This window comes from Cervus canadensis, chromosome X (genome assembly GCF_019320065.1).
Source record: "Cervus canadensis isolate Bull #8, Minnesota chromosome X, ASM1932006v1, whole genome shotgun sequence".
In the NCBI taxonomy this organism is placed as follows: Eukaryota; Metazoa; Chordata; class Mammalia; order Artiodactyla; family Cervidae; genus Cervus; species Cervus canadensis.
The window spans coordinates 145,234,240-145,246,042 of record NC_057419.1 but is presented as its reverse complement, the minus strand read 5'-3'; the positions used below and the strand labels follow the sequence as shown (position 1 = coordinate 145,246,042).

The window sequence follows — 11,803 nt, the reverse complement described above, 5'->3', positions numbered from 1 at the left end:
TGTCTTACATCTTAAATGATCTTTGCCTTTATTTTCTCCTTTAAAACATGCAATTGAAACAAAATGATAATAGACTCATTACTGTTTTAATTATAAAATCATACATCATGCTCGTGCTCAGTCGTGTCTGACTCTCTGTGACCCCATGGGCTGTAGCCCACCAGGCTCCTCTGTCTGTGGGATTTTCCAGACAAGAATACTGGACTGGGTTGCCATTTCCTCCTCCAGGGGATCTTCCCAATTCAGGGATGGAACCTTTGTCTCCTGCATTGGAAGGTGAATTCTTTCCCACTGAGCCATCTGAGAAGCCCCAAATAATACAGACTTATCACACAAAAAATCATAAAATATAGAAAGAAGAGAAAATACCCATAATTATAGCACCCAGAAACAAACATTCTTTACTTCTTGGTGTATCTTCTTTCAAACTTTTTTCTATTCTTATACTATCAGTTTCCCAAAATCTGTTCTCAAAAGCAATAGCTCTGTTTTAATAAATGTTATGAGACAATAGGACTGTGTGGCCAGTTAGGTTGGAGAGATGCTGAATTAAATAAGTGTAAATGTATTTCTTTGCTCCAGCACTTCTAAGAGCCTTTCACAAGCTAACATGGATCTCCACAAAAGAGTAGAACAGGCATTTCCCAAACAAATGTAAACATGGGCTTTTTTAATGGAGTGAATGCTGATGTATACACAATTGCAGAAAATCGCTCATTAAGATCCTTTCTTTCACCAACCTATCATATTTTGTAGCCTACTTTTTCCTTCACTCTATGACATATGGTGGCTATCTTTCTGTGTCAGTAAGTGCCGCATAGTATTTCTTGCAGTGGATTCAACTGAAGTCATTTAACCACCACCCCATAATAACTTACCCCATGCACTATACAGCCCATGGAATTATCCAGGTCAGAATACTGGAGTGGGTAGCCTTTCCCTTCTCCAGGGGATCTTCCCAACCCAGGGATCAAACCCAGGTCTCTCGCACTGCAGGCAGATTCTTTACCAGTTGAACCACCAGGGAAGCCCTAGGGTGTTCCTACTTGTTCACTATTATACATGTAATGCAGGTTATAGTTTTACAACTTATTCATTTGCTTTCCACTTTGCTGTGGCCACCTGATACAAAGAACTGACTCATCGTAAAAGACCCTGATGCTGGGAAAGATTGAAGGCGGGAGGAGAAGGGGACGACAGAGGATGAGCTGGTTGGATGGCATCACTAACTCAATGGACATGAGTTTGAGTAAACTCAGGGAGTTGGTGATGGACAGAGAGGCCTGGTGTGCTGCAGTTCATGGGGTCGCAAAGAGTCAGACATGACTGAGCGACTGAACTGAACTGCACTGAACTTGCTGTTCCGAATTGGAAATCACTCACCCCGTGAACACTATGGCACACCTCCTGTTCTGAGCAAGTAACAATGCAAACAGCAAGCTTGGCTAGAGTGGAAGACACGGCAGCGCCAGGGGGCTAGGGTGAGAGTAAGCTTGGGGAAGAGCTAAGACCTGGTGGGCCTCCGAAAGGATCTGGGTTCTCCTGGGAGCCCATGGAAAGTGGGGAAAGTCATTTGATGGGTGTTTTTAGAGGGTCATCTCAGTCGCTATGTTGAGAAGGTCCAAAGCAGGGAGACCAGCCAGGAGGTTTCCCAAAATCCAGGCGAGACATAGCCTTGTTGGCACCAGGGTGGGGATTGGCAGAGTTACAGTCAGTGTCAGAATATGGATGGAGGGAGAAGCGAGAGCTATCAGGATTTGATCAGTGATTGGATGAGGTATGGGAAAGAACTGAAGCTTCGAGAATGCCTCCTGGACTTTGGGCCTGAGCAAGCCAGGGGTGGGGTCAGGGCAAACCACAGGAGGTTAGGAATTTACTGCCTCAAAAATGCAAAGAGAAATACCCAACGGGTGTTCTTTTTTTTTTTTGGAATATACTTATCATTTATTCTTGAGGTAAATAGACACTTAAGAATAATTTAAATTACATGCAACTTAAGCAGCATAGGTATATAAAAACTGGAAAGCGGACACAAATCTGTTAATTTTTTAAAAGCTAGTGAGTTGTACACTTTTTTTTCTTAATTTTAATTGGAGGCTAATTACTTCACAATATTGTGGTGGTTTTTGCCCTACATTGACATGAATCAGCCATGGGTGTACATGTGTTCCCCATCCTGACACTCCCTCCCACCTCCCTCCCAATCCCATCCCTCTGGGTCATCCCAGTGCACCAGCCCTGAGCACCCTGCCTCATGCATCAAAAGGATGTTCTGATTGATACAGGGGTGAGATCCCACCACACACCCTCCGTCTCAGACGCCACTCGGTGGGAGGAGACCATCCTCTGATCAGACTTGAAGAGGAAGTTGAACTGACCAGCTTGCACTGAGCTTTCAGTCAGCCAGGGGAGGGAAATCTAAGCTGCCTCCTTACACACACCTTCACAGTCCTTTTTATCTTGCCCACGTTGTTCCTTAAGGCAAATTGCTGAACTGGGAATGGCTGGGTCAGAGGCTGCAGGCATGGTACCATGCCGGTCTTGTGCAAGGCTCACAGACCTTCCCCTCCTGTTCTCTTGAATATTCTGTTGTGTCCTTGGTTTGCTTTATATTTTTGCCAGTTATGTTAGGCAATCCACTATTTAATTTTGCTGGGATTTTACAAATTCCTGAAGTCTCCCTAAACTTGCTGCCCCAGACTTTTCAAGCTTCTTTTTTGCAATATAACCTACCTACAGCAAAGAGCACAAGTCAAAGGAAGTTTGGAGACTTCCCACAAAGCGGACACATTCACCGTCCTTCTCCCCTTTAGGATCAGCAGCCCCTCCTCACGCCACCCCCCCCCGCCCCCGCCGTAATCTTCATCCTGTCTCCTCATGCCAGAGTCTTGCCTGTTTTTAAGTTTTCTGAAAATGAAACCACAAGCATGCACTCTCTTTTGTGCTTTTCTTCTTTTTCGTTTTGAGCTTCTGCCACGTGGATGCCTGCCTGGAGCTGCAGTGACCCCTTTGTAACCCAACTGCATGAAAAGACCTCTACTCATTTAGCCCATTGATAGTGGACAGACACGTGTATTGTTTCTGTCTTTTGTATTCTGAATAAAGCCTCCAGAAGTATTACTGCACATGTCTAGCAGGGTACACGTGCGAGAGTCTGTCTGAAGAGTGTCATCTGTGATGGCCTTTCTGAGTCAAAGGCCAAGTGCCCCCATCACCCCACACCCTGAGAAGATATAACATCATAGTCTTCATTTTTTTTTTTTTTTTGTCAATCTGGTGGATAGAAAATATTATCTTATTGTTTTCTTACTTTGCATTTCCCTGACAACTGATGACATTGAAGATCTTTTCTTGTGTTGATAGGACATTTATCTTTCCCTCTTGTGAAATGCTTGTTAATGAATTGTGCCCATTTTTCAAATTTTAGCTTCATTTATTCCTTATTGATCAGTAGGACTTCTTTGTATACTCAGTATACTAATATGTTGTAGGCTAGAAATGTGGAACATAGTGTCCTTCATTCTGAGGGTTGTATTTTGATTTTAATGTTGTCTGATTTGGTGATAATTTTTTAAATTTTATTTGGAGGCTAGTGACTTTACAATATTGTGGTGGTTTTTGTGATTTGGCGATAATTTTCCTTGTGTCTGTTTAAGGACCCCTTTCCACCCAAAAGTCATAAAGGACATCTCCTATGCTGTCTTCTAACAGTTTTACAGTTTTGCCTTTCACCTTTATGTCCTTCAGCTGCTCGGAATAAAGTTTTCTTTGAGGTGAGGTCAAGTCTAATTTCAGTTTTTATAGAAAATTGTGAGAAACGATGTTTTTCCAGTCGTGAACTCTGAACTGAATTTCTGTGCCTCAAGGCAGTTCTAGCAATTGAGAAAAGCAGATAGCTGCAATAAATTCCAACAAGCAATAAATTCTCAGGGGCAAGGCCTCATTCTGAGCACTGAGCACACTGAACTGGAACCAGCCGACCAGCAACAGGCGAGCGCATGTTGAGAAGAAGACCAGCTGTATGACCTGCCCTCCTCGGAGTCAGACCACTTGCCTTCCCAGTACTTTTCCACTCTGATCTTGGCCTCAGGAAAATCTTCAACTACATTTTGCTGGAGGACTCCCTGCCTCTGAAGTTGTCCGGCGGCCATAGTTTCAATAGCCTGTGTGCCTTCACCTCTGACCAGTCTTGGTTTCTGTTTTGATCCCCAGTTGCCCAGCTGCCCTAAGTACACGTGTGTCCTTTCCCTACTGGTCTGTAACACCTCTTGTCATGTCACCATTTCTTGTCTCTTTTCTGTTCCATTGGTCTATTTGTCTCTTTCTGCGCCTGTCCTACACTCTCCTAGTTACATAACTTTGTAATATGTTGTGCTATCCGGAAGCCAAGTCCCTCCACATTGTTCTTCACAAGTCCACACACATTTTAAAATGAGATTTTCCAGTTTCACAAAACCTATCTGTTGAGACTTTTATTGGAATTGCATCAATATATACATCTAGGAGTGGGGTTGCTGGCTCAAAGGGGAGATGCATGTTCAGTTTGAAGAAACACAAAGCTGTTCTCCTAAATAGTACTGCCAAATGTAGACTCACAGCAGCAATGTTCAAGAACTCACATGGGTTCTCATCTCCTCTAACACTTGATATTGTTAGACTTTTAAATTTGTGACAATTTAATGGAGGCACAGTGGTTTGGTTTGATCACTAATGAGGTTGAACATCTGTTCATATGTTTATTGCTCATGTGTATTTCTCCATCTGTGAAATGCTTATTCGTGTTTTTTTTTTTACCCATTGATCTGCTGGGTTGTTTGTGTTTTTGTTATTAATTTGTAGACCTTTATATATTCATAATTGGAATTCTTCATCAGTTGTATTGAAAATATTTTCTGCAAGTCACATCTTGTCTTTTTTGCTTTTTTAGTTTGCCTTTTGATGAGTGAAATCTCTAATGTTAAAGTCAAGCTGATCAATATTTTTTTACAGTCGATGATTTGTCTGCCTTGTTTAAGAAATCTTTCTCTATCCCAAAGTCTAAAAGTTCTTTGCTGATGTTTTCGGTCAAAAGCTTTGAAGTTGTGTTTTTGACAGAGAAGTCCTCTATCCATCTGGAATACATTTATTTCTGCATATGGCATGTAGAAGGGTTCCAGGTTCCTCTCTTTCAATATAAACAAACATTTCCTAACTGTGGTTAATGAAAAGTTTCTCTTTACTCACCTAACATGGCACTTGTATCGGATACCACAATTACACACCAGCCAGTGTGCATCTCTGCATTTTCTAATCTATCTTATTGCTCAATTAATCTATCTGTGCACGGTATCTCACTGTCTTAATTTTAATAGTTCCCTTTCCTCTGTGTGTGTGTGTGTGTGTGTGTGTATCTATGTCTCCCTCTGTGTGTGTGTGTATGTGTGTGTCTGTGTCTCTCTACCCCTGTATGTGTCTCAGCCTTCTATAGTTCCTTGAGGGTAATCTTGGAGAAGGGAGCCATCAATCAATAACATGAGCTCAGTCTCTCAGCAGAGAAAACTGGGTGACTTGGCTGCAAATTCTTGCCCTTGGATTTTTCTCTTCGTGGCCAAGAAGTCCTGGAAGGTCGGAACAAGATTACACAGAGTAATGTACTGCTTGTAATACTGCGAGGTTATTCCCTTCGGGTCAAGGAGCCAGGTGTTTATCAGGCAAATGTGTGTACAGATGGCGCGCAGCTCTGAATTCTGTAAGCACAGGAAATGTTTGTTTTGTTCAGCAAGTCTTGCGTGCCTTCGCTGCTGGGGTGAACGCCACGAAGGTGTGAGGGTGCTAAGGAATCCCGCTCTGGTCTTCATAAGGAATGTTGGTCTTTTTGCTGCCACTGAGCATTCCATTTTTTTTTTGTTTGTTTGTTTGTTTTCGTGGCTTTAGTCGTCGGAGATGTAATTCTGCGCCCCTTCCGGGCGCCCAGGTGCGCAGAGCCGGGCCCCCGGGGGTCTCGGGGGCGGGGACCAAGCGGGGGCGTGTCCAGGGGGCGGGGTGGGGCGGGGCTCCGCCCCCGCGCGCCCGGCGCGCCTCCTGCGGGGTGGTGACGGCCCAGGCGCGCCGAGTCCCAGCAGCCTTCGCCGCCTCCGCGCGCCGCAGGTCCCCGGGCTCTCGCGCTCCAGCTTGTGCCCGGCCCCACGGCCCCCGCTTCCCCGGCGGCCCGGCTCTCCGGCAAGATGACGCTGAAGGCGAGCGAGGGCGAGGGCGGGGGCGGCATGCGCACGGCGCTTTCCGATCTCTACCTGGAGCACTTGCTGCAGAAGCGCAACCGGCCCGAGGTGAGCTGCTCCCGGGGTCCCCCCAACTGCGTGCGATGAGGGCCGGTCCCCGACTCTAGGCCCGGCCGCCCGCCCTCCTGCCCTCGGGGTAGGGGTCCTTGACCCCCGGGGCTCGTGCGGGACTTCTGGGCGCCGTGGCTCGGGACCCCGCGGCGCCTCTAGGCGGGAATCGGCAGAGGCCGCGGCCCCCGACCCCGAGAGCTGATGAAAGGTCGGGGGAAACTTCTGTGTGGACGGGGTCGGGGTCACGGAGAAGACTTTCAGGCCCAGGGGAGGTCTGCTTAAGTGCTTGTGTCAGCAGAAAGGGTTGGTGGTAAGAGCCAACGCTGGCCCCAAAGTGCTCAGTCACCATGCCGTGGCATTTCTGCGGGGGCCGCTGGTGCTGGGGGGTACCCGGGGGGCCTGTGTTTGTTTGTGGGCAGGCATCATCTCAGGAGTAATTCTGCCCTCCCCCGCCCCCCGCCCAGATTCCTGCGATGGCCCATAAATAGCGACTCACCTCTATCCTCAAAGATGGCCCATAAGGAATAGTTGATTCTCTTGTTATCTTGGGGCTTCCCTGGTGGCTCAGAGGGTAAAGTCTGCCCGCAATACGGGAGACCGGAGTTCGATTCCTGGGTCGGTAAGATCCCCTGGAGAAGGAAATGGCCACCCACTCCAGTACCCTTGCCTGGAAAATGCCCTGGAAGGAGGAGCCTGCTGGGCTACAGTCCATGGGGTCTCAAAGAGTCTGATAATGACTGAGCGACTTCAAGGTAAGGCTGCACGCCAGGCCCACTCACTCACCTGAAGGCTGAAGCTGGGTCTCAGTGGTCAGCCATCAGCCAGCACCCACCGGTGGCCCTTCAACATTCCCTGGCCTCCTCACAGCCTGCTGGCCAGGTTCCAAGAGAGGATGTCCACAGAGACACCCAGAGATAGAGGGCTCAGCAGACACTTGCTGGCCTGGGGACTCACAAGTGTGAATCTTTTTCCTAGACGGCCAAGATCTTCCAGGGCAGGGCTGTTTGTACACTCACTTTTCCCAGGTGAAATGCCTGATCCAAGGGGCCTCGGAAATGGTTCCCAAATTACTTAGTGCCTGAAGAGGTGGACGTGCTATGCAGCGCACCCATCCGCTTGGGCACACGATGAAACTGCAGATCCCCCAGGTCCCAGCAGACTGGCGAGCAGGCTGGGGACTGTGGACTGGGAGGCATCAGAGGGAGGCTGCATTCTGTATCTGCTTTGAGCTTGCTGCTTCCCTCAGGGCACCGTATTCAGGCTTGTCTGTCTTTGCAAATCAGGATCGCTGTTGTCTAGGCTTCCAGGAGCAGTGGGGATGATCAGGTGGGGAAGACAAAGTTGCAAGTTAGGCAGCAGCATGTGCATTGGAGGGGATCAGGCTCTGAAACTCCTTGATTCCCCATAAGCTTGGAAATGTGATTTTTTGCTTTTCTTCCCAACAGTCAACTCACTTGGCTGAGCCTTAATTCTGTCCCCACCCCCTGCCAAAGTCTCTTTGTTGAATTTTCTTTTGGTAACTTTATTGAGGTTTATTTGGCATACATAGAATTCACCGATTTGTGCAGTTCAGTGACACTGGACACATACATCCCACCCTGTAGCTGTGACCTCACAGTCCTTGAGGGTTGCCCCCCACCACCTGCCATCCCTGGAAGTATGGAACCCCCCCCCCCCGCAACATCTGGAAAACACTATCACTTTGCCGTTTTGAGGCTGTCCTACAAATGGACTCCAGTTTACGTAGGCCTTTCTGTGTGCCTGCTTTCACTTTGCACAACCTGAGCGTCACCTGTAACTCAGTGTCCCGACCCCTTGGAGATCCTTCTGCCCCTGGTGGGAAGGCTGGGGAGGTTCGCTGTGTGCAGTTTTGAACAGAAGCCGTCACTACTCTCTGAGTAAGCAGCAGTTTTTGTGGAGCCATGAGTTTATCCTGCAATACCAGATACAGTCTCCTGCCTATGTAGTTTGTTTGTATGAAAGGATTTGAGGGTGGGATAAGAAAAACTGGTAAAGCACAGAATGAAAAGCTTCCAGAACTGCCCAACTGTGGACCCCGGAAGGGGAATCTCCATGCCGTGAGGGGTGGCCTGACCCCAGGAGTCGGCTGATTTCTTATTTCCTGAGGTTCACCTTCCCTCTGAGGAAGCTGTTGGCTTTAAGGCAATTCAGAAATTCCTGTTGCCAAACACTTCATTGAGGAGGATTGCTTTCGGTAAAAGTTCTAAAGACTCGAAACCCAAAGTTTCCCTTCTGATCGTAGTCTGCATTTGATATTGAAAAAGTCTTATCAGAATACAATGTTGTAGTATGTTTGAGGTGGAGGCTCCATCCCCTATTTAACTATAGGTGTCCTTCCTCAGAGAAACATCTTATGAGCTCACTGTGACCTTGTTCTTTATGGCAGTCCCTTAGCACACATAAAATGGGTTGTAAAATTCCTACTTGTCTCTGCCGGCCTGTTTGAAGTTGTCCCTTTCCCATGACCTGAAGAAATAGGTTGCAAGTCCCTGAAAGTTCACTCGGGCCTAATGGCCAGGAATGAAGTCTGGCTCCAGCTGAGTATCCACTCAGCAGAGCTCCTGGCCAGCAGATTCGACCTCATCTGCTGTTGTACAGGTTTGGGGCTGGAGATATCCAGGGTGCCATCGGCCAACAGTGCTCCAGGCAGGGGACATTCAGGGCTCACAGAGGTCTGAGGTGGGGGAGATGAAATCAGGTGACATTTCATGGATGGCAGAGATTTTTTTTTTCCCTTAAGCACCAGTTGCTCAAGTTTTTCACTGTTGCTCAAAAGAGGAGAACTGACTCAAGGGCTGGGAAACCGGAAGACACGCTCCGGATTAGGGAACCAGAGTACAGCTTGGTGTAACATAGAATTTTCTGAGGCTTCACTTTGCCTTTTTCCTTCATGTGGAGACATAGAGTTGAGCCACATCCATACGCATCCGTTCCTCCATCCCTCTGTCCCTGTGGTTCATCCACGACCACAAGCCTCCAGCCACCAGCAGAGGCCACTGACCCTGGACTAAATTGTGTGGTGCTGCGGGGTTGACTGTGCAAGAAATAATCAAGCCGGCGGACCCGTGGCAGCTCACACCCATTGTGTCCAAGGGCCGATTTTACACATTTGTGCTCTGAAGTCACCAGCCTGCCAGTTCTGCTGCAGGTGCTTTGTTTGCCGGCATTCCAGGCACCTAGTTCATCAGGACTGAAGCCAGGACTTGCAGAAAATCCTGCCTCTGAGGCTCTCCTCTCCTCCCAGCCCTTTTGTGCAGCTCTTGTATTTGTGGGGAAACAGTGCCCCCTTTCTTCTGGTACCTTGAGCCCTCTTGGGTTTTCTCATGTTTTTTTTTTTTTTTCTTGTGTTCTTTCCCAAAGCGGAGCCTGCCCTGGCCCAGGAAGACTGATCAGCTGGTGTCTGGTGTGGGCAATCACTTGCCTACTTGGCCTGGGCCTTCTTCCGAGTCTGTGCAGGTTGCTCAGTCATGTTCAACTCTGGGCGACCCCATTGATTGTACAGTCCATGGAATTCTCCAGGCCAGGATCCTGGAGTGGGTAGCAGCCTTTACCTTCTCCAGGGGATCTTCCCAACCCAGAGATTGAACCTAGGTCTCCCATACTGCAGGCGGATTCTTTCCCAGTTGAGCCCCCAGGGAAGCCCAAGAATGCTGGAGTGGGTAGCTTAGCCCTTCTCCAAGGGAACTTCCCGGCCCAGGAATCGAACCCGGGTCTCCTGCATTGCAGGCAGCTTCTTTCCCAACTGAGCTGTCAGGGAAGCCCCACAGTACCTGGAAACAGTGGGCAGAGGGCTTATCTGTCGGCCCAACAGATGTTGGTTTTTTCCCTCCGGTCACTGGCACCGGCTCTTAATGTGATTTGGTGGCTCCTGCTCGAGTCATCCACCCCCGCCACCCGCCGCCAAGTTTGTTTTTTCATCTCTCTCTTTTTTTTTAATCCCAGCTTCCTCTGAACTGCTGCCTCTGCCCTTTGAACCCGCCACAGATGTTTCCTCTGAAGAGGGTTTCAGAGGCCAGGCCTTGCCACCCCAGCAGTTTGTGTGATTATGGGCCCCTGAGAGGCTGCGGAGCAAAGGGCGGCCCAGCACCCTCCTCGCGCAGGACGGCCATCCCCCATCCTGACTAAGCGTGGCTGGGGGCCCACCCCCGGCCAAGGCGGGTGCTGGTGTCCAAGTTGCGAAGTGTACCCCGCATAAAGCAATTGAGCACCTTTGCCCGATATTGTTTGCTCAGCATTGCTTGTATCACTTTGTAATCACCGGCATGGGTGCTTGTGACACTGGGAAGGATTCAACATTGTGGTCCAGCGTGGGGCCAGTAAGTCCCAGAACAAACCATGGAAAGTCTCTGCCACCCATTGGAAGGCGCATGTCTTACCAGCTCTGGAAACATGCCAAGTTCCAGCAGTTGAGGTGCAGGACAGGGGAGACGTGGGGCTGACTGCAGCCTGTGGCCCCTGCTCCACACGCATCTGTCTGTCTGTCTAACCCTTCCCTGTGGATTGTCTGCAGGCTGGGGGTGCCAAGGGCTGGCATGCCAGGTGCCATCAAAGAGTGGCCAGAGCAGGGTCATCAGGTGGTGCTTGGGGGGCGCCCCACGGGTACGAGTTGGTTCTTGGGGTGCCAGGTCAGAGCATTCCGGGTATCTTGCTCATCACTGGCAGCTTCTGAGGGAGTGTGATAGCAGCTCTGAGTCATTAGGAAGGGGGGCTGTCTTGACGGATAAGCACACTGAAAAGCCCAGCATTTGGCATAGCAAGTGTTGAACTTTCTGGGTTTGGTGTGTTCTACCTCTGGCAGGCTTTGCGGAGTCCTTAATTTAAACGCTGACATGTCCTGGAGCTGAATGAAGAGATGAGGCCCCCAGTCACGCAGGCATCCACCCCCTTGCCAAGTTCACTTTGTCTTCCGTGGATTGACTTTCGACTCTGTCCTTGTTGAGAATGTTACGCAGGGCTCCGCCATGTCTGCAAACCCAGATGAATCATCAGAAATGCTTTCTTGATGGTACTTTACAGCACATGATAAGAGAATCTGATCTGTGTTTCCAGACTTTATGGCCACCTTTACCTGCTATGGTTATTGATGGATCCCTGGTTACATGGATCGAACCCAGGTCTCCCGCATTGCAGGCAGATTCTTTACCAGCATTGCTGGGTTGTAAGACTCGTAAGTGGTAGTTGCTGGGAGATCCATGGAATGAATCTGTGGGTTTGATTTTGAGCTTTCTCAGCCCCACAATTACTACTGAACAAAGATTTGTAAATCAGAATCAAGGCAAGTCAGGCATGCAGTCAGTGATCCTTGGACTCCTCAGTCTATACATTCAAATCTCTTAATACCTGCAACATGGTAAAAACGAATAAGGTGCTTAATTTAACAGAAAGAATTCTTCCAACTTGATGCCACATGCTTCCAGGTCGCTGTGGGTAATGCTTTGAGAAGCTCTGGGGTCACTGTGTGCTGTGGCCAGTTA

The 11,803-nt window shown here is 48.7% G+C and overlaps 1 protein-coding gene across 1 annotated transcript in view; it reads left to right on the top strand.

Annotated features, from left to right (window-relative positions):
- Positions 1 to 6,072: 6,072 nt before the first annotated feature.
- Positions 6,073 to 11,803, top strand: part of MPP1 (membrane palmitoylated protein 1) — a 28,665-nt gene continuing 22,934 nt past the window's right edge. The window contains exon 1 of the mRNA XM_043459300.1: positions 6,073 to 6,305. Coding sequence (XP_043315235.1) covers positions 6,204 to 6,305 — 102 coding nt within the window. The 5' untranslated portion in view covers positions 6,073 to 6,203. The remainder of the gene's footprint in view (positions 6,306 to 11,803) is intronic.